The 19,794-nt window shown below is 48.4% G+C and overlaps 12 protein-coding genes across 12 annotated transcripts; 10 read left to right on the top strand and 2 right to left on the bottom strand.

The window, feature by feature from the left end:
* Positions 1-722: 722 nt before the first annotated feature.
* Positions 723-1,238, top strand: B9G98_02229 (Protein SYM1; the record flags this gene model as incomplete). Its single annotated transcript, XM_024808786.1, has 1 exon — positions 723-1,238. One exon carries the CDS (start codon positions 723-725, stop codon positions 1,236-1,238), a length of 516 nt encoding a protein of 171 aa, XP_024664554.1.
* Positions 1,239-1,393: 155 nt separating this feature from the next.
* On the top strand, positions 1,394-3,154 carry B9G98_02228 (Dihydroxy-acid dehydratase, mitochondrial; the record flags this gene model as incomplete). The annotated part of the gene is made up of 1 exon (XM_024808785.1): positions 1,394-3,154. One exon carries the CDS (start codon positions 1,394-1,396, stop codon positions 3,152-3,154), a length of 1,761 nt encoding a protein of 586 aa, XP_024664553.1.
* A 123-nt stretch (positions 3,155-3,277) lies between these two features.
* Positions 3,278-4,426, top strand: B9G98_02227 (Nucleoside transporter FUN26; the record flags this gene model as incomplete). Its single annotated transcript, XM_024808784.1, has 1 exon — positions 3,278-4,426. The coding sequence occupies one exon, from the start codon at positions 3,278-3,280 to the stop codon at positions 4,424-4,426; it is 1,149 nt and encodes a 382-aa protein (XP_024664552.1).
* Positions 4,427-4,662: 236 nt separating this feature from the next.
* B9G98_02226 (GABA-specific permease) lies at positions 4,663-6,360 on the top strand (the record flags this gene model as incomplete). The annotated part of the gene is made up of 1 exon (XM_024808783.1): positions 4,663-6,360. The coding sequence occupies one exon, from the start codon at positions 4,663-4,665 to the stop codon at positions 6,358-6,360; it is 1,698 nt and encodes a 565-aa protein (XP_024664551.1).
* Positions 6,361-6,447: 87 nt separating this feature from the next.
* Positions 6,448-8,796, top strand: B9G98_02225 (Polyphosphoinositide phosphatase; the record flags this gene model as incomplete). The annotated part of the gene is made up of 1 exon (XM_024808782.1): positions 6,448-8,796. The coding sequence occupies one exon, from the start codon at positions 6,448-6,450 to the stop codon at positions 8,794-8,796; it is 2,349 nt and encodes a 782-aa protein (XP_024664550.1).
* Positions 8,797-8,808: 12 nt separating this feature from the next.
* B9G98_02224 (Chitobiosyldiphosphodolichol beta-mannosyltransferase) lies at positions 8,809-10,143 on the top strand (the record flags this gene model as incomplete). Its single annotated transcript, XM_024808781.1, has 1 exon — positions 8,809-10,143. The coding sequence occupies one exon, from the start codon at positions 8,809-8,811 to the stop codon at positions 10,141-10,143; it is 1,335 nt and encodes a 444-aa protein (XP_024664549.1).
* A 254-nt stretch (positions 10,144-10,397) lies between these two features.
* Positions 10,398-12,602, top strand: B9G98_02223 (Dolichyl-phosphate-mannose--protein mannosyltransferase 2; the record flags this gene model as incomplete). The annotated part of the gene is made up of 1 exon (XM_024808780.1): positions 10,398-12,602. One exon carries the CDS (start codon positions 10,398-10,400, stop codon positions 12,600-12,602), a length of 2,205 nt encoding a protein of 734 aa, XP_024664548.1.
* A 48-nt stretch (positions 12,603-12,650) lies between these two features.
* On the bottom strand, positions 12,651-14,633 carry B9G98_02222 (Elongator complex protein 2; the record flags this gene model as incomplete). The annotated part of the gene is made up of 1 exon (XM_024808779.1): positions 12,651-14,633. The coding sequence occupies one exon, from the start codon at positions 14,631-14,633 to the stop codon at positions 12,651-12,653; it is 1,983 nt and encodes a 660-aa protein (XP_024664547.1).
* Positions 14,634-14,680: 47 nt separating this feature from the next.
* B9G98_02221 (Mediator of RNA polymerase II transcription subunit 20) lies at positions 14,681-15,217 on the top strand (the record flags this gene model as incomplete). Its single annotated transcript, XM_024808778.1, has 1 exon — positions 14,681-15,217. The coding sequence occupies one exon, from the start codon at positions 14,681-14,683 to the stop codon at positions 15,215-15,217; it is 537 nt and encodes a 178-aa protein (XP_024664546.1).
* Positions 15,218-15,271: 54 nt separating this feature from the next.
* On the top strand, positions 15,272-16,825 carry B9G98_02220 (Mannosyl-oligosaccharide 1,2-alpha-mannosidase; the record flags this gene model as incomplete). The annotated part of the gene is made up of 1 exon (XM_024808777.1): positions 15,272-16,825. The coding sequence occupies one exon, from the start codon at positions 15,272-15,274 to the stop codon at positions 16,823-16,825; it is 1,554 nt and encodes a 517-aa protein (XP_024664545.1).
* An 83-nt stretch (positions 16,826-16,908) lies between these two features.
* B9G98_02219 (putative cystathionine gamma-synthase) lies at positions 16,909-18,525 on the top strand (the record flags this gene model as incomplete). Its single annotated transcript, XM_024808776.1, has 1 exon — positions 16,909-18,525. One exon carries the CDS (start codon positions 16,909-16,911, stop codon positions 18,523-18,525), a length of 1,617 nt encoding a protein of 538 aa, XP_024664544.1.
* Positions 18,526-19,047: 522 nt separating this feature from the next.
* On the bottom strand, positions 19,048-19,746 carry B9G98_02218 (hypothetical protein; the record flags this gene model as incomplete). Its single annotated transcript, XM_024808775.1, has 1 exon — positions 19,048-19,746. One exon carries the CDS (start codon positions 19,744-19,746, stop codon positions 19,048-19,050), a length of 699 nt encoding a protein of 232 aa, XP_024664543.1.
* Between the last annotated feature and the right edge of the window lie 48 nt (positions 19,747-19,794).

Raw genomic sequence — 19,794 nt, 5'->3', positions numbered from 1 at the left:
CCGACGCCACCTCGTCCTCGTAGCGTCTAAGAATGGCCAACTTCGGGGTGATTGCTAAGAGTCTCGTCCCAATAAGGTTGGGCACTGGGCGAACGTATATGCAGCACCACCGTTGGCAAGCACACTGGTTTTGGGTCACACGGTTCATTATTTAGCGAAAAGATCTAGCCATTCTGTAGAGATCGGTGCTTGCCTATGATATTCTGCTGCTCAAATTTCCGCTGAGTCCAACAACGGACACCAGCTGGCCGTTTATCAGGCTTGCCTGCTGACTACCGGTGGCAGCAATTGATTCGCGACCGAGCAAGCGAGAATTACTTTTCTTGGTCAATGGCGTTAATATTCTACAGAAATTCGTCGGTCATGACGAACTGCCCCGCGCTGCAGGCCAAGTGCTCGACCAGTTTTCTGCCAATAACTGTGTGGGTCCCTGACGGGAGAACTCTGTGGCCACTACGTCATACTGCAGAGTCTAGCGTGTCAACTGCAGCACACAAGTTCGAGTCCAGTCATGTGAAAGTACTCTGCATATAAAGTCTGTGTGAGATTATGGTTTGGCCTTCAGGCAATTGACGCGTAAACAACGCGACTGAAATCCGGATCTACGGTGACTTTATTTGCCGGTTCGGGGGATTGCCCAGTATTTCAGATCTGCGCAGGGTCTCATCTTTGGAGCAACGCAGCAACCTCCCTCCTACAACTTTTTTTCTTCAATCTGCAACATGAATTTTCGGGCTCACCTTAGAAAGCATGCTGTATTTACAAATTGTTTGGCCTCGGCAGGTCTATTTGCAACAGGTGACGCTATTGCTCAGTATTTAACAGACGCACAATCGTACGATCTCTCCAGAACAGTGCGGGCGGGTGTCTACGGCGGATGTGTGTTTGGACCGGTTGCTGCAGGTATTGGGTTTCCGTTGGTGAATAGCCTGGGCATGGGCAGACCATTGTTCCAGCAAGGCGTTATACGCACTGCCGTTGATCAGGGATTTTTCGCACCGCTGGTGTACATCCCATTGTATTTCACGGCGATGCCACTGCTCGAAGGGCGATCCTTCACCCATGCCCGCCAGCACTTGAAAGACCACTGGCTTCAAGTCGTCAAAACGAGCGCGGCTGTATGGGTGCCGGTTCAACTTTTGAATTTCGCACTAGTTCCACCGGCTTTCCGTTTGGTTGTCGTCAATTTGGTTGGCGTTTGCTGGAACGCTTTCCTCGCCCTACAGAACGCAAAGTGATCAAGCTGTGGGGGTGTAAGGCCGATAGCGTAGCCCACCCGGTATCGGCCCTGAGCATCCAATCAGTCCTTAGGTAAAGGGTGACCCTCCGCAGATGCAATGTAGCGATAATGGAAAATTGGGGTTTGTATAGTGTAATCAGTCATATTTCGACAATGAACAGTAGAATTGCTGCTCTGAAAGCCGGCCATGCGGTTCCCCGGAGATTCAACAGTTCTCATGAATTGAACAAGTACTCTCGGGTTCTCACGCAGCCGAAAGCTCAGGGAGCCTCTCAGGCTATGCTCCACGCTACGGGCTTCAAGGACGAGGATTTCTCCAAGGCCCAAGTGGGTGTTGCCAGTGTGTGGTGGTCGGGAAACCCTTGCAACCAGCATCTGCTCGAGCTCAACTTCAAGGTCGCTGAGGGCATTCGCAAGTCCGGCATGATGCCTATGCAGTTCAACACCATTGGTGTTTCGGATGGTATTTCCATGGGTACCAAGGGCATGCGTTACTCTCTGCAGTCTCGTGAGATCATTGCTGATTCCATCGAGACCCAGACCATGGCCGAGTGGTACGATGGCAACATTTCGATTCCTGGCTGCGACAAGAACATGCCCGGTGTGCTGATGGCTATGGGTCGTATCAACCGTCCGTCGATCATGGTCTACGGTGGTACCATCCAGGCTGGTAAAGGCACCTGTGGTTCTGTCAAAGGCAAGGTAATTGACGTTGTCAGTGCTTTCCAGTGCTACGGCGAGTTTATTTCCGGAGCTATTGACGAGGAGACTCGCCAGGATATTGTCCACCATGCTTGCCCCGGGTCTGGTGCCTGCGGTGGTATGTACACGGCCAATACCATGGCTTCTGCTGCCGAAGTCTTGGGAATGACCATGCCCGGATCGTCTTCGTTCCCGGCGATCTCCAAGGAGAAGCTCGAGGAGTGCGCTACTGTTGGCGATGTTATGAAGAACCTGCTCCGTATTGACCTCAAGCCTCGCGATATCATGACTCGGAAAGCGTTCGAGAATGCAATTGCTTATATTATTGCTACTGGTGGCTCTACCAACGCTGTTTTGCACCTTCTTGCCATTGCTCACTCGGTTGATGTCGAGCTCACCATCGACGACTTCCAGCGAATCAGCGACAAAACTCCTTTACTTGCTGATTTCAAGCCTTCTGGCAAGTATGTCATGGCAGACTTGCAAGAGTACGGTGGTACTCCCGCTGTTATCAAGTTCCTCATGTCTGAGGGTATCATTGATGGTTCCACCATGACTGTTATGGGTAAGACTCTCAAAGATACCGTCGCTGATCTGCCCGGTCTTCCCGAGAACCAGCCTATTTTCAGCCCTGTCTCTAATCCACTCAAAGCTAGTGGCCATCTCCAGATTTTGCGGGGTAACCTTGCTCCAGGTGGATCGGTCGGTAAGATCACTGGTAAGGAAGGCCTTCGTTTCGAGGGCAGTGCCAAGGTTTACGATGACGAGGACTCTTTCATCAAAGCTCTCGAGGACGGTGACATCAAGAAGGGTGAGAAGACTGTTGTTATTATTCGCTACGAGGGCCCTAAAGGTGGCCCTGGTATGCCTGAGATGCTCAAACCCTCTTCCGCCATTATGGGAGCTGGTCTTGGTAAGGACGTCGCATTGTTGACCGATGGTCGTTTCTCTGGTGGTTCTCATGGTTTCTTGATTGGCCATATTGTGCCCGAGGCCGCAGTGGGCGGGCCCATTGCCCTGGTCAAGGACGGTGATATCATCACGATCGACGCCGAAAACAACTCGATCGATGTCAAGCTGTCTGATGCCGAGCTCGAGGAACGTCGCAAATCATGGGTCGCTCCCTCTCCCCGTTACACCCGAGGCACCCTGGCTCGCTACTCAGCTTTGGTATCTGACGCAAGCACTGGTTGCGTCACCGATAACTTTTAAATTTCAAAATTGAACGCACAGTGGCTCTGAAGAGTCCAAAACTGGTTCGTGCGGTTTTATAGTTTAAATCCAAAAATCGAAAAAAGTAAAGAAAAAAAAGTTAAAATCAAAGAGCCCCTACAAATGGCTGGATCACCCTGCGAATCCCCTTCAAGCTTTGTCATGGCTCATTTAGCCTACGCGGTTATTGGTGCCGCCTATCTTTGGCCATGGAACGTGATGTTGGCGGCTGGTCCGCTTGTTTTTAAACAATTGGAAGGGTATCCTGGACTCCAAGCAAATTACAGCTCCAGTGTGATGACGGCAAACACGGTTGTCAACATAGTCGTAACTATCTATTTGGCGTCCCGACCAACCAATTTTGCTAATCGCGTTACTTATGGTCTGCTTGTAACTGGCGCAGTGTTTTTAGTGCTGGCGTTAAGTTGTATAATTGAGCTACCGCCCCCCGTACGCTTTACCTTGATTCTTGGTTTTGTAGCTGCAAACACAATCGGTGTGTCGGTGGTGCAGAATGGAATTTTGGCGATCGCTCAGCGCATTACGGGAGGTGCGCACATGCGATCACTGCTAATCGGTCAGTCTGTTGCTGGTGTGGTTCCTCCAATACTTTCTTTGGCGGTTGGATCAACGACTATTTCACCCGCCTTCATCGGTCTCTTGTTTTTATCGGCTACTGCACTGGCGCTGCTTGCGATCCGCCTACTCAGGCATGACAATATGATTGAGCACATTGAACTATCTCAGGGCGAAGGTCAAAAGCTGCCGCCATGGGATGTATTGAAACGCATGAACAACGATATGTACTATCCTGCTCTGGCAATTATCTTGGGCTTTGGGATCACTCTATCGTATCCGGTGTTCGCAAATAATGTGAGCTCCTCAAACACACCACTGAGGATCTTTGCACCCTTAACCCATCTCGTCTGGAACGTCGGTGATCTGCTGGGTAGGGTTATGTGTCAGTACAGACCCAATCTGACAATCAAATCCGAGAAACTGCTATTGCCATACGCCTGGTCGCGCGGCATCTTCGTGATACTGCTAATTTTTTTGGCAAGAGCCGGGAACCCTGTAGATTTAGTCTACGAGCTCCTGCAGTTCCTTTTCGGCATCACTAACGGTCACTTGATCACCTCCGCAGTTTCGGTCGCCCGGGACTGTGTGGAGGAGACCTTGCATAGCGCTGCAGGAGGTTTGATAGGGTTTTACATTGCAGTTGGTCTACTGTTGGGCTCACTGGGTAGTTTCGTAACCATAAGCCTGCTATAGCCGTCTGCCCGCTCGATTCGTCCGAGCACGGCAAAGTTGAGCAAGTTGTATACACTAAATATTGATTAATATTTAGCTGTTTTTTTTTTTTTCACTTAGATTGCATCTCGGTACCTGATTTGAAACCGGCCGAGTCTTGGGTCGGGTTCCTTATCGCTGAACCGACGGCGGCTTTGATAAGGGTAGGGGGAACCCTGCAACCTTCGCAGAAACAGGCAGCTGGTTGCAACAATGGGATGGGCTACTTAAACCGTAGATCGACAGAGAACGACCCCAGCCATACACCTTTGTCTAGTATGTATGAGTATAACTCCAGTAAGGATGATGAGCTGTTGATGAATCTGGGCTACAACCCCGAGCTCAAGCGGAACTTCTCACCGCTGCAGGTGTTCGGTATCGCCTTCTCTATCATGTCATTAGTGCCTTCCATTGCCTCAGTGTTTGTCGACAGTATCTCTGCGGGTGGTGCTGGCATGACTTGGGGGTGGCTAGTTCCGTCCCTCTTTATCATGTCAGTCGGAGTGTCACTTTCTGAGTTCGGATCCTCCATGCCTACATCGGGCGGTCTCTACTGGTGGTCATTCAAATTCGCACCCAAGAAACTTGCAAAGCCTGCATGTTGGTTGAGTGGTTACGCCAACACTCTTGGTTTAGTTGGTGGCATTGTTAGTATTGACAGTGGCTTTGCTGGCATGATTTTGTCTGTGCCTGCCATGGCATCGGATGGTAACTTTGTACCTACAAAGTACATGAACTATGGCGTATTCGCAGCATGTGTCATTGCTCAGCTTGCAATTGCTTCAACATCAAATCGTTTCTTGTCCCGGTTACAAACAGTGTGTATCGTGCTGAACATGATTCTCATCTTCCTTATTTGCATCGCCTTGCCTGTTGGTATCAAGAGCCACGGCAAAGACCTTAACTCGGCTAGCTTTGTTTTTGGAGATACCACGAATCAGTACGGCTGGAGCTATGGGTGGGCGTTCCTGCTTTCATGGATGGCTCCTATCTGGACCATCGGTGCGTTCGACTCTTGTATCCACATGAGTGAAGAGGCTTCCAACGCTGCAACTGCTGTTCCACTCGGAATCTGCATGTCTATCGGTATGTGCGCCGTTTTGGGATGGGTCATTCAGGCCATTCTCGCTGCTTGTCTGCTTGACGTTGAGGGTGTTGTGAACACCTCGACTGGTCAGCCTATGGCCCAGCTCATCATGGATAGTCTGGACAAACGTTGGGCTATCGCCATTATGTGTGTTATGTTTGTCGTTCAGTTCTTGATGGGCCTTTCTATTTTGGTTGCTGCTTCGCGTCAAACTTGGGCTTTCTCCCGCGATGGTGCCCTTCCTTTCTCTGGCTGGGTCCGCAAGATCAATCTCAAGCATGGTGTCCCCATCAATGCCTTGATTTTTGACACCATTTTGTCGCTTGCAATTGGTTGCTTGACCCTTATCGATCCGACTGCTGCGTTGGCTGTGTTCTCACTTGCCGTATCTTCTAACGGATTGGCTTGGATGATGCCTATTCTAATGCGGGTGATCAATTTCGATGCGGCCTCTTTCGTACCAGGACCTTTCTATCTTGGCCATCGCATTTCAAGAATCAACAATGTGATCTCTTGTGTCTATCTAACCTTCGTTGTTTTCGTTCTTTCCCAAATGCCCACTACCAAAAACCCCACAGCCCAGGAAATGAACTATACCTGCATCATTAATCCGACCATCTGGATTGGTGCCATGCTCTACTACTTCATCAGTGCACATAAATGGTTCACGGGACCTAAGCTGACTATTGGTACTGTCGAGGGTGTCGATCCAGTTGTCTCAGAGAAGCTGGCTGGTTCAAAAGTCACCATGGATAAATCCGGCGTACGGAATGAAAAAGAGCCAATTGTCGAGGAAGAATCTGGATCTTCGCTGGAGTCTGAGATCTAAATAATTTAATAATATATGTCCCTAAAACAGTGATGCTTAACTACTTACCCCAATAGTCACAACTGTGATACTTGATTATCTGACCTAATGTCAACTCCTCCTGGGGCATCTGCAAACCCGGAGAGATTGGCGTCTGTTGACAACGAATTAAACCCATTGGATCCTCCTGTACTCTTACAAAAGTTCACACTCTACGAAACACGCAATTTGTTTTACATTGTCGGCTCCAATACTCGCGAGACGTTGTTCAGAGTGTTGAGGATTTCGTTGGCCGACAATCCGCTTGATATAACAGTTGATGAGACACATCCGGTGCTAACGCGAAATGAAATGATGTCAATTCTTGAAGATCTTGAGAAAGAGGCGTTGGCAGCAGGGGATGTACTCAGTAAACGGATCACCGCTTGGGGAATCGTGGGTATGGTGCGCTTCACTTCGTGTTACTATCTATGTTTAGTGACAAAATGCTCGCCTGTTGCGTTACTTGGTGGCCATTTCATATCTCACGTTGATGAATCAAAGCTAGTTCCTGTCGTGCACTCCTCGCTTTATCGCCCGCCGGGGCGACGAACAACGGAGGCTCGTCTGGCAGGGATTTTCCACTCCATGGACTTGTCCAAGAACTTTTATTTCAGTGGAAGCTATGATTTAACAAACACGCTGCAAAGTAACCTGATTAGAGAAAAGCAGCAGCGTCCAATTGGCCGACAAGAGATTTTTGTTTGGAATCATTTTCTACTAAAGCCCCTGCTGGAACGATTCGAGGGAACAATGGAATGGTGTTTATCCTTAATTTATGGGTTCATTGATCAATCAAAGATTGCAGTGTTTGGAAACCCTGTTTATGTTACTTTAATTGCTCGCCGCTCACACTATTTTGCTGGTGCAAGATTCTACAAAAGAGGTACAACTAAGGAAGGCCATGTTGCCAACGAGGTCGAAACAGAGCAGATTGTGAGCAATCAATTGATCTCGTCATTTCATGACCCACGTGCGGGAAGATTTAGCTCCCCCAGATATACCTCTTATGTTCAGCACCGCGGTTCTATTCCTTTGAGCTGGTCTCAGGGAACAAGCAATATTAGTATGAAACCGCCCATCAAAATTGATGCTGTCGATCCATTCTACAGTGCAGCAGCGCGACACTTTGATAGTTTGTTCGGCCGATACGGGGCTCCTGTCCGGGTCCTGAATTTGGTCAAGAAAAAAGAGAAGCATCCACGAGAGTCTGTTCTAGGTACAGCATTTGCTGATTGTATCACTTACTTGAATCAATTCCTTCCGGGAGAAAGTAAGATCAAGTACACAGCTTGGGATATGAGCCGGGTTGCTAAGGGACGCGCTAGTGAGGTTATTGACTTTCTCGAAAAATATGCTATGGCTACCTTGGAAGATACTGACATTTTTCACAACGGAACGACGCTTCAGACTACGAGAATACAACATGGAGTGTGCCGTACAAATTGTATTGACTGCCTCGATCGAACCAATGCTGCTCAATCTGTACTTGGAAAGTGCGCTTTTGGGAAGCAACTGGAAGCGATAGGTATTATCGATAACCCAAATATTGACTATGATACTGATGCTGTTGATATCCTTACAGAAATGTACCATGATCAGGGTGACACACTTGCTCTTCAATATGGAGGCTCGAATCTTGTAAACACTGTTGAAACTTACCGTAAAATCAACCAGTGGAAATCACATTCTCGAGATCTCATTGAGTCAGTGCGTCGATTCTATAGCAACTCTTTTATGGATGCGAATCGTCAGGACGCAATCAATGTCTTTTTGGGTAACTACGAATACGCTCGTGAAGGCGTAGAGCTATGGGGCTTGAGTACTGATTACTACCTTCACCACAACATGCAACCTCACGAAATCAAAATTAGCTATATATCTTGGTACACGCCTTTGTTTTTGGTACCAATGAGAGAACGACTAGCGTCCGGAGCACCTTCCCTAGCAGCTCCCCAAGAAAACGTTCAATTACCAGGGTTCTTACTTCAATTGGAAAACTATTGGAACAGATTGTATCAACCCAAAGTATTAACGTCCTTGACGATGCTGTTTGCTCGAAGAATGAACTCAACCGAGCGATATCTGTCGGACCAGTCTACACCGTCCAGTCCGTTTGTCGTTCACGAACCGACCCGAAAGAAAAAGCCGGTTGGGGCACCCGAGCAGGTTGTCAAAAGTGCAAAGCTATTGGAGGAAAAACAAGTGGATGAGGACGACGAACTCTACACAGTTTACGCGGCCTTTTGTGATCCTACTGAGCCGGCCTCAGATACAGACTATTCTATTTATTTTTCGGATGATTATGTTGTCCATGAAAAACAATACGAACCTTTGGATTTCGAATGGGAGGAGCCCGGAATCGAGTGGCCAGTCCAAGAATACACCCACACCCTCCCGCCCATCTTTTGCCCTTAATAATCTCACACAATGTTGGCCTGGCTGTTGGTAGGGGTTATTGCAACCTATATTGTATTGTCGCTGTTCCTGCTTTTTGTTTCTGCTTCAGAAAAAAAGGGATATGAGCTTGATCGTCAAAAGCACGCGGCTGTGGTTGTCGTGGGCGATCTAGGCCACTCGCCTCGCATGAACTTCCACGCTTTGAGCATTGCTAAAGAGGGCTGGAAAGTGACCCTTATCGGAACAATCGAGTCAAATCTTATGCCTGAGATTGTTGAAAATGAGGGTATCGAGGTTGTTGAGCTGCCCAAAATAAAACGAAGCGGGCCATTTGTCCTTTACGCCTTGAAACGGATTGTTTTCCAACATTACCACTTATGGAAGGCACTTCGTGACTGTGGCAAACTTGACGTTGTTTTAGTCCAGAACCCGCCGTCAATTCCTACACTTGGATCCAGCCGCTTCTTTGTTTTGTTCACTTGTCCCAGTGCGCGTTTGGTTATTGATTGGCACAACTTTGGCCATAGCATTCTTGCCTTGACTGTGAAACAAAAGTGGGCAGTCAAGGCCTATCAATTCTATGAGTTTATTTTTGGAAGAGTTGCTTCAGCCCATCTGACCGTTTCAGTTCGCATGGGCTTGGTTTTACGCGGGATGGGTATCAAGGCACGTCGAATTATCCCCTTGCATGATCGACCTTTCAAGTCGTACGTTATCAATTCCAAAGAGCAAAAGGAGCTCAAGAGCAAGCTATTCTCTGATCTGGTAACGCCCAACTCCAAGTTAGTGGTGACCTCAACTTCTTATACCCCGGATGAGGATCTCGGTATGCTTCTAGATGGATTAGCTATTTACGACAAGGTTCCCAAGGCTGCAGAGCTTAATGTTGTTGTTACCGGGAAGGGCCCCGGAAAAGACGCATTTTTGCAACAAGTCGACGCCCTTGAGCTTTCAAAGATTCGGGTGTTTACCCGCTGGTTGACGTACGAACAATACCACCAATTATTAAGTGTGTGTGATTTGGGTATTTCGTTGCATAAATCAAGCTCAGGTTACGATCTCCCGATGAAAGTCGTTGACATGTTCGGTGCTGGCCTGCCTGTAGCTGCTCTCAAGTTCCCTGCCCTAGACGAGCTTGTGAGGGAGGGCGAAAACGGGTTGATGTTCAGCTCCGCAGAAAGCCTGTCTGCTACCCTACAAACCGCGTTTACAAAGAAGGTTTACGATAAAATAAAAACCGGCGCAGTCAAAGAAGCCGCAAATACGTGGTCAACCACCTGGGACGAAAAGCTTGGCCCTGTCTTCATGACGAACCCCCCGCCTTTGACTTATGTCCCTTCTAGTAGTAGTAGCGATAGCGAGTAAACTGTATATGAAAGACAGCCTACGTTATTACTGCCGGTTAATTAAGAAAAACCAGCTATTATACAGTAAATCAATTAAAGTTTACCAGGCGAGTGATTTTATGCATTCGACCTATTTCGGGCATGACGTCTCAGCTCGGACCACTTTACCCCCAGACACGCCCTAACCCTATTCCATTTGGGTTATGCCAAGTCATCATCAACCGCGAAAGTTAGCATCCGCTTTAATTCACATCCCACCCCCCCTCGAATCTAATGTCGTCGACCGCATTTGAGAAGGAGAAGGGAGAACTGCGGCGCAGAAATGTGGCTAGCAAAGCCACTAAATCTGCTGCCACCGCTTCCCGCGAGGCGATTCCCCCCTCGGCTGACGGGTCGTTGTTCAAGGACTGGTCCCAGGTAGAGGCCATCGTGATGCCTATTTTCTTCACCGCTCTTGCCGCATTTACGCGTCTCTGGAGAATTGGTGACGGTACCCGTGTTATTTGGGACGAGGCACACTTTGGAAAGTTCGGCTCCTTCTATCTGAAGCACGAGTACTACTTTGACGTTCACCCTCCCCTCGGTAAGATGCTTTGCGGTTTGTCTGGCTGGCTTGCACACTACAACGGATCATTTGGCTTCGAAAGTGGTGCCAATTACCCCGAAGGAATGGACTATGTGACCATGCGTGAGTTTAATGCCCTGTTTGCTATCCTTGTCGTGCCTACAGCTTACTTCACCGCCAAGGCCCTCAAGTTTTCCTTGCCTACCGTATGGCTTGTCACTACCATGGTCGCCCTGGAGCTCTCGTTCTCTTTGTTGGGTCGCTTGATTCTACTGGATTCCATGCTCATGTGCTTCACGGTCTTGACCTTTTTGTCTTTGGTCAAGTTTCACAATTGTCAGTCCCAGCCTTTTACCCCCAAGTGGCTGTTTTGGCTCGCAATGACTGGTTTGAATATTGGCCTTACCACCTCTGTTAAGATGGTTGGTTTGTTCATCATGGCCGTTGTTGGTGTGTATACCATTGCAGACCTCTGGTTGCGTTTCAGCAAGCGCTCTGATTCAGACAACAAGCACTATGCTCTGCACTGGCTGAGCCGTGGCTTCTTCTTGATCGTCATACCTTTGCTCGTGTTCACTCTTTGCTTCAAGATCCACTTCTCTCTTTTGTACAAGACTGGAGATGGTCTTGCGTCGATGTCATCGCTGTTTAAGGCTAATCTCGAGGGCTCCGACTTCGAATCAGGCCCTATGGATGTCGCTTTTGGTTCGAAGGTCACCCTCAAGAATCAGGGTCTCGCCGGCGGTTTGCTGCACTCCCACATTCAGTCCTACCCTGAGGGTTCCAAGCAACAGCAGGTTACCACTTACTCGCACGTCGATTCAAACAACGAGTGGCTTTTCGAGTACCCCCGTTTTGAGGAGGCTTACAACCACAACCAAGATATCAAGTTTGTTACTGATGGTCAGCCTATTCGTCTTGTGCACTTTATGACTGGTCGTAACTTGCACTCCCACGACGTGGCAGCTCCTGTTACTAAAGGCGTTCTCGAGGTTTCTGGTTACGGTAATGACACTGTTGGCGACGAGAAAGATAATTGGGTTGTTGAGATCGTCGAGACTCTTGGCTCCGAGGATCCCACCATGATTCATCCCTTGACCACATCGTTCCGTCTTCGTCATGCAGACCTTGGATGCTATTTGGGTGTGACTGGTGCTACCTTGCCGCCGTGGGGTTTCTCTCAGGGCGAGGTTGTGTGCATCCGTAACCCTGCTCGTCGAAACAAGAACACCTGGTGGAACCTTGATACCCACGTGAATGCTCGTTTGCCTGATGCGTTCAACCGCGACTTGCCCAAATCCCGATTCCTTCGCGATTTCTTGCAGCTTAACTTTGCTCAGATGGCTAGCAACAATGCTTTGGTTCCCGACCCTGATAAAGACGACAGCCTGGCATCGTCCTGGTGGGAGTGGCCCATTCTGCGCCGCGGTTTGCGTCTCTGTGGCTGGGGCAACGATAACTTCCGTTATTACCTCATGATGCTGCCCTCGAACGCTTGGCTTTCGACCGTCGCCATTGGTGTGTTTGTGATCCTCACAATTTACTTTGTGTTGGCTTGGCAGAGACAGGCTATCGAAGTAACTCCTCAGGAACTGACCGACTACCTTGTGCAGGGTGGCCTTCCTTTCCTGGGCTGGCTGATGCACTATCTACCTTTCATGGTTATGTCGCGTGTCACATACTTCCACCATTACATGCCGGCGCTATATTTTGCTTTGTTTGAACTTGCTTTCTTGCTGGATAGAGGCACTGCTCGTCTCTCTGGCACAGTCAAAGCTCTTATTTATGGCGTTCTTTTTGCCTCTACTATTGGCTTGTTCTTGTACTTCTCCCCTGTCGTTTTCGGCATGGGCGGTGAGCCATCAGACTACGACTATCTGCAGTGGCTTCCCAACTGGAAACAAGGTTCTTAAAAAATTACATTTCAAGATAAAGGCGGAAAAAAGATATGAGCTTGCTATCTACATTGTAAACACTCGTAATGTTTCGCTTGCACATGCAACATAGTTTCGACGGATTGCAAGCTGCTCAATTCGTCCATCCGCTTTGAACGATTTGACAATACATAGGTTTTCATCCAGTTTATAAACTTGACCGTTTTCGAGCCCAATCACGAGATGACCGTCGAAATCGCAGGCAGTGACAGGTGCCTCGAATGAAGCGGTTGTTAAGACTTCACCGCTAGTGTTCCATATCTTTACGGTTTTATCCCGAGATACTGTGGCATATTCAGTCGGAGATAACCAACAGCAGTCCCAAATGATACGTGAATGAGCTTTGGGGTTTGTGAGAACCACTTTCTGCGACTCAATGTCAAACACAAAAAGTTGACGGTCTCTTGATACACTCAGTAGAAGCTTGCTATCTGGGGAGAACCGAACGCGTGTGACAGTAAGATTGTGACCAGAAAGCGGCTCTAGCTGACGCCAACCATCTATTGTGTATAATCTGATGACGGCATGACGAACGGAGTTCGCTTTACAGCAAGTTGCTAACAATGATACGTCGGGAGAGACATCCAAACAGCTGATCTCGTAGCCATGTCCGTACAACTTTTCAATCTCAGGCCAAAGCGTTTGCCGTTGCAAGTGATCTTCGCGAGGGGTTTCACCCTGAGGTAGTGCAAAAGTTTCATCAGAGGCTTCAGCTTTGTTGGATAAACCCAGCGCGGGAACCGTGGCACCAGCCAAATTACTGTGACCACCCAGGGGTTGGCCTAGGCTTTCAAGTAAGTCTTGTACTGGAGCTGGAAGTCCAAACACACGGACTAGCTTCTCGTCACCTCCTGAAACAAAAGCGTCATCCCGCACAGGCTCACAACAGAGCATATCATATCCATGAATCTGAGGACGGGATACCTCTTGCAGATGTCCATCATGGATGCGCCAGAGTCTTGTTGTTTGATCCAGAGATGTAGACAAGATATACTCTTTCATCCATGCGACCCAAGTAACTGTTCGTGTATGTCCAGTGATACCAACTATGGGCTCCCACGTGTCATGAGCCCAAATTCTCCAGGCACCAGACCTGCTGATGGTTGCAACACCAGATTCCAACCAGTAAGCACCCCATAAACCACCAGAAGCACCTGTAGCAGTGGACGCACCAAGAATTGACATGTCTCCCAAACGAACTTGAGGTGTCCAGAGGTCATATCCTTCGTCTTCATGCGTCAAGTTGTCTGCAGCCCACACAATTAAGGACGAGTCACTCGAAGATGAGAGCAGTCTGAAGGTATGAGAGTCCCATTTGACACTGAGAACCCAGTCGTCGTGGCCCATGAGAAGGGCCTCGAAAAATACTGTGAACGAGCCAAGATGCTGAACTCGGGTAGAAAGGCCGCTTTTTAGGGGGTCTTCCTCCACCGATTGGCTAGAAAAGCGCCACAGTCTGATAAATCTATCTTGTGAAGCAGAAGCCAAAACAACATCGCCGTTTTCTAGAGGGCAAAAATCAAGGCTGCGAACCCAGTTCTCGTGTCCTTCAAGTTTGATTGTTTCTGCGCCATTTAAAGCATAAACAATTCCTGAGGTACCACCAACAACTACAATATCCTTGTAGAGTGCAATTGACAGCGGGTAAAAACCGGAATCAAAAGTATAGGAGTTTAAACGAGTGCCGCTTTCCCACACATCAACCCCGGCCACCGTCCCTGCTGCTAATAATGATCCTGCCATGGCAAGACAAGTTACAGGTTTTTCATAGGTATGCAGGGTTTTCAGGACATCATCCTGGATAATAAACAGGCCGCCATCATGACTGCTCGCGGCAACAGTGTCAGTACCATTGCTGGCTACTGCGCCAACTCTCGACCCCAAATCATAGGTCTTTGAAGGTCCCCTCATAAGATCCCAAACTACAACATAATTATTGCACGCATAGTGAATCGTTCCAGGCAAGATGCCTGCCGATTGAGTCAGGGAAGACGCACCAGCTGCAAGCATTCAAAGTATCTGAGAGCTTTGCAGAATTTCAGAGATTATTCATCCTGATGCCCTCGGTTTTAGTGTATTCTACAGCACCAATAACGACCATTTCGGAGGTCAAGGATAAACTAGACAATGCATTGGCCGACAAAAGAGACAAATGGCAGATTGAACTGAAGCTGTACCGGGCAAACAGCGCTTCCTTCCAGGACACCGAGCGGGCAGGCACCACGCTCATTACGGTGACTACAAGTCTAGAGAAGGGCAAAGTGTTTGTATATAGCCGCTCTTCAGCAATTGTTGCCGGCGAGGAAATGGCGCCAGACATGCTGTCGAAGATGCAGAGTCTTTGGGTGCTTCGGCAGACCTTCAAGTGTGAGGGCCAAGTGTATAATTTAGACGGCGTGCTGGTTCGCGTTGCAAACACGTTTGTCCAAGGTAATTACAAGGGTTTGTTAGTGGAGATCGAATCTGACTCGGAGGATCTGCTGGACAAGGCCAAGGCGATTGTCAGTCAGTGCGAGATTCCAGGACAAGTTCCCGACGAAATGGCTAATTCGCTCATTGAAAAAATTCAAAAATACCAGGTCTTAATTAGATAGTCGTTCTTATTTTAATATTTCATTACCAGGCCAGGGCCAAGGACAGATGTCAGCATGAGAACATCCACTAGAGCCATCATAACGCTCGCAGTGGCTGCGCTTGCTATATACTTTTACCCTTTGATTTATGCCGGTAACAAAGAGAAAGCGCTTCCAACAGCTGAGGAAATGCAAAGGGCTGTCCAGGAAGCCTTTGTCCGGTCGTGGAACGGCTATAAGGAACACGCTTGGGGGTCCGATATTTACCACCCAATATCCCAAAAAGGTGAGAACATGGTAGGATCAAAACCAATGGGATGGATGATTGTTGATTCAATTGATACTATGATGCTCATGGGGCTTGACGATGAGGTCAAAGAAGCTCGCGACTGGATCGAGAAAAACCTCGATTATGATATCGATATGCCCGTATCTGTGTTTGAAACAACTATTCGTATGCTTGGAGGGCTGCTTTCAGCTTATTATTTGTCTGGAGACGAGATGTATTTGGAAAAGGCTCGTGATCTGGCCGACAGAATTCTTCCAGCATTTGGGTCCCCTACAGGCATTCCCACTGAAGAAGTGAACTTGAAGCGTGGTGTGCCCGATCAAGCCTTTTTGTATACGATCAGCTCCACTGCTGAAGTCGCCACGCTACAACTCGAGTTCAAGTACTTGGCGCATCTTACCAAAGACGAAAAGTACTGGCGTGCGGTCGAGAACGTCATGAAAGCGTTGGAAGCTACGCACATGCCCAATCTTCTGCTCCCTATTTTTATTTCGCCCAGAAACGGAATGTTTTCAACCCGTGAAATCAGAATGGGATCTCGCGGCGATTCCTATTACGAGTATCTTTTGAAACAATGGCTTCAGACAAGCCAGAAAGAAGAAGTCTATCGTGATATGTATGACGAGACAGTGGCTGGAATCAAGCAGTATATGGTTCAGTATTCTACTCCCAATCACCTGCTATTCATTGGCGAGTTGCCTCAGGGAGTCGGTGGTGGTCAGTTTTCTCCCAAAATGGACCATCTCGTGTGTTTTGCCGGTGGTATGTTTGCAATTGGTGCAACTAACGGCAAAACTCTTGCTGAAGCACAAGCAGAAGGTTGGACCACCGAGCAAGCTGAAGACTTTGCCCTTGGAGAGCAGCTGACCCGATCATGCGTGGAGACCTATCTTCAAACTGCGACAGGACTTGGTCCAGAAATTGTTGTTTTCAATACTGATCCTGATTCTACAAAAGACTTTTTCATCAAACCCCTCGACAGACACAACCTTCAACGTCCGGAGACTGTTGAGTCTCTGTTTTACCTCTATCGTCTCACCAATGATCCCAAATACAGAAAATGGGGGTGGCAGATTTTCCAATCGTTTGAGAAATATGGCCGACTGGAAGACAGCTCTGGCTATACCTGTCTGCGTGATGTTGAAACCCCGAATGGCGAGCGGATCGACAACATGGAGTCATTTTGGCTAGCCGAGACATTGAAGTACCTTTGGCTACTGTTTGACGATAACAACACCTGGCCGCTCGACAAGGTCGTATTCAACACTGAAGCACACCCGCTCCCCGTTATCCCCAAGTCATTCTCAACCGGTTGGGAACGTCTTTATCCATATGCATAGGGTTGCCGTATCTCTGCAGGAAGACTGAAAACCCCGAGATGAGTCAGGGGATGCTATCTAGACGATCTATAAAATCTTAGACTATGGGGTTCGGATTTTCACCCCCTACTGAAGTTGGAGAGACAATTCCAGCAAATACTGAGCATGCGGTTAGTGTGACGTTACCGACATGGGCAGCAAATGTTGCGTACGAAGAAGGCGAGGCCTGGGTTGCCGACAAAATGACCTCGGGGTACCCCCGATTTTGCATTCACTTCAAAATTCGGGAGCTAGAGAGGTGGTTAGAGGAAAATTACGGGCGCGAAAACGAGAGCGCCATGGTATTTCCTTCAAATGGAGCTGCTCAGCGTTGTCGTGAATTTATAAAGCGTCGTCAAGACACCATGGCCCACCCGCAGATTCGAGTTCTACAGTTGGCTACTCCTAAATCCGCAGAAAATGGCAGTGCGCAGGCGCATGTTGCGGTGGTATTTTTCCCCAAAGAGCTGTTCCCCGTCGCGAAGCAGTACTGGCAGCATACCGGCGAAGGTGTTTCCAGCCGGTTGGCAGAGTACTTTTTAGAGCAATACACCACGGCGAACGATGCCAAAGACCAAAGCACATATGTCGAGGAGCGATTTGGTCGCAATCTTGATGTTTCACGGACGGAGGAAGCTAAAGGCGCCCTGCGGTCTCGCATTGCCGGCCACTTGTGCCAGCATGTTGACAATGTTTGTGCCGATCAAATCTATCTCTACCCCACGGGCATGACTGCAATCAATTCTGCCCACCGACTCTCTATGGCATTCAATGAGAGTGACAAAAACGGGCTGAGAAGTGTTTGCTTTGGATTCCCTTACACTGACACGCTTAAAACGTTGGAAAAATGGGGGCCCGGTGCTATATTTTATCCGCGAGGTACTGAACAAGAGCTCAATGAACTAGAAAGCCTGCTGAAATCAGGAACTCGTATTGCAGCTTTATTCTGTGAATTCCCATCGAATCCTCTTCTAAAATCACCTAATATTGTGCGGATCAGCAAGATGGCCAAGGACCACGACTTTTTGGTCATTGTTGACGACACTGTCGGGAATATGAGTAACATTAGCGTTCTGCCATGGGTGGACATGACGGTTTCATCTCTCACCAAGATTTTCAGCGGTGACTGTAACGTTATGGCTGGCGCATTGGTGTTAAACCACAACGGCCGTCATTACACGGAGCTGAAAAGGATCATCAGCGCCCAATTCGAGGATCTGTTTTTCGCCCTGGACGCCTTATACTTGGAGCGGAATTCTCGTGATTTCGCCCAGCGCAGCCACCGGACTAATGCAAACGCTGAAGCAGTCGTTGACCTGTTGCGATCTCGCACAGATCTTGTCAAAGAAGTTTACTATCCCAAAGGTTCTGACACACAAGCAAACTACGACCAGGTAAAAGTTTCTGATGGAGGCTATGGTGGACTTCTTTCTGTGGTATTCAAGAACCCTGAGCATGCCTCCACGTTCTTTGATGCCATCAATATTGCCAAGGGCCCTAGCTTGGGCACAAATTTCACTTTGGCATGCCCCTATACAATAATTGCCCACTTCCTTGAGCTGGACTTTGTCGAATCCTGTGGCGTGGACCGAAACCTGGTTCGCATCAGCATTGGGCTTGAAGAGACCAAGGACCTGCTTGAGCGTTTCGAACGGGGCTTAAAAGCATGTGAAAATAGCTAAACCTATACGACTTATTTGATGTTACACTCGCTCTATATCGACAAGTTTATATTGCAGTAAACAAGCGACTCAAACGGAGGCATTTAATCTAGCTGTCCTCTATTTCCCGTTTAAAACATGGCATTTCACGCGATACTGAAGACTGCGAATTTTTGAATGATGGGAAATCGAGCCGGCTGATTACGCGGGTTTTCACCGCCCCGGCTGGCGGGGGTGTTGGGGGACTATTGTGAACTCGTCGTAGCCAATCATTCCGATTTGTCAGAACGACTTTTGACCAGTTCAAATGTTCAAGGCCTACCCGACTCCCATCAACAAGCCCTTGTGGCCTCTTTTCGCAGGTAGTTTGATCACCTTCTACCTCTTCAGCAAGGGCGCTGCCGCCATGGCCAACTCTGACGAGTTCCGCAACGATCCCCGCAACCCGAACGCCGGCAAGAAGCACTAAGCGCGGTCTCGATAACTGAGCAAGGTTATATTCCGTCGCAGGCCGTTTCCGACCCAAAATATTTTAGAGTAGTACTATTCTACATATTGTAATGTGGGCTTAGACCCCGTTATTGCCTCGACAATTTTCTGGGCCCGGACAGCTGTCGCCTCCTTTGGCGGCGCCGGTGTGTCGGGCTCTGGCTTTGCAGGTTTGTTTTTAAGAATGCCCTTGGGCGGCTCGGCGTCTTTGGCGGTCTCATCGGTCTCCGTGGTCTCGTTTTCCTTTTTATTGTTTTCCGCGTCGGCTTGGTCGTTTTCAACAGCAGCTTTATCGGTATTTTCGTCCTTAGTTTTCTCTAGTTTATCAGTCTTGTCGTCTTTTTCCTGCTCCTCTCTGCTCATATACTCGTTCCACTCTTCGATCGATTTTTCACAGTCCTCCAAGATCCGTTGTTTGGACGCACCTTCGATAGAAGCGACGTACTCAATCAACGCAGATTCGTATTTTTTGTCAATCGTAAACACGTTTTTGATGATCCAGTTTTGCTTTTGTTTGGAGAATTTCCAATTGGATCGATCCTCGTGATACTGTCGAAGGTAGGCCAGCTGATCTGCTTCAGGAGGGGACTTTCTCTCTGCCTTGGGCACTTTAACTCGCTTGGGCGGTTTCTTGGGTCCAGTATCTTCGCCGTTCTCCGACCGTTTCAGCCCCGCCTTGACGGGATCATAGGATTCTTTGGATTTCTGCTGGCTGAGCCCGGCTCTTTTCCAAGCAGGAATATGTTCAGACATGTTGAGTAAGCGGCGAACTTGCAGATTCGGTCATACTTGCAACTTGAA

This window comes from Wickerhamiella sorbophila (genome assembly GCF_002251995.1).
Source record: "Wickerhamiella sorbophila strain DS02 chromosome Unknown contig3, whole genome shotgun sequence".
NCBI lineage: Eukaryota > Fungi > Ascomycota > Dipodascomycetes > Dipodascales > Trichomonascaceae > Wickerhamiella > Wickerhamiella sorbophila.
This window is presented reverse-complemented; position numbering and strand designations above follow the sequence as displayed.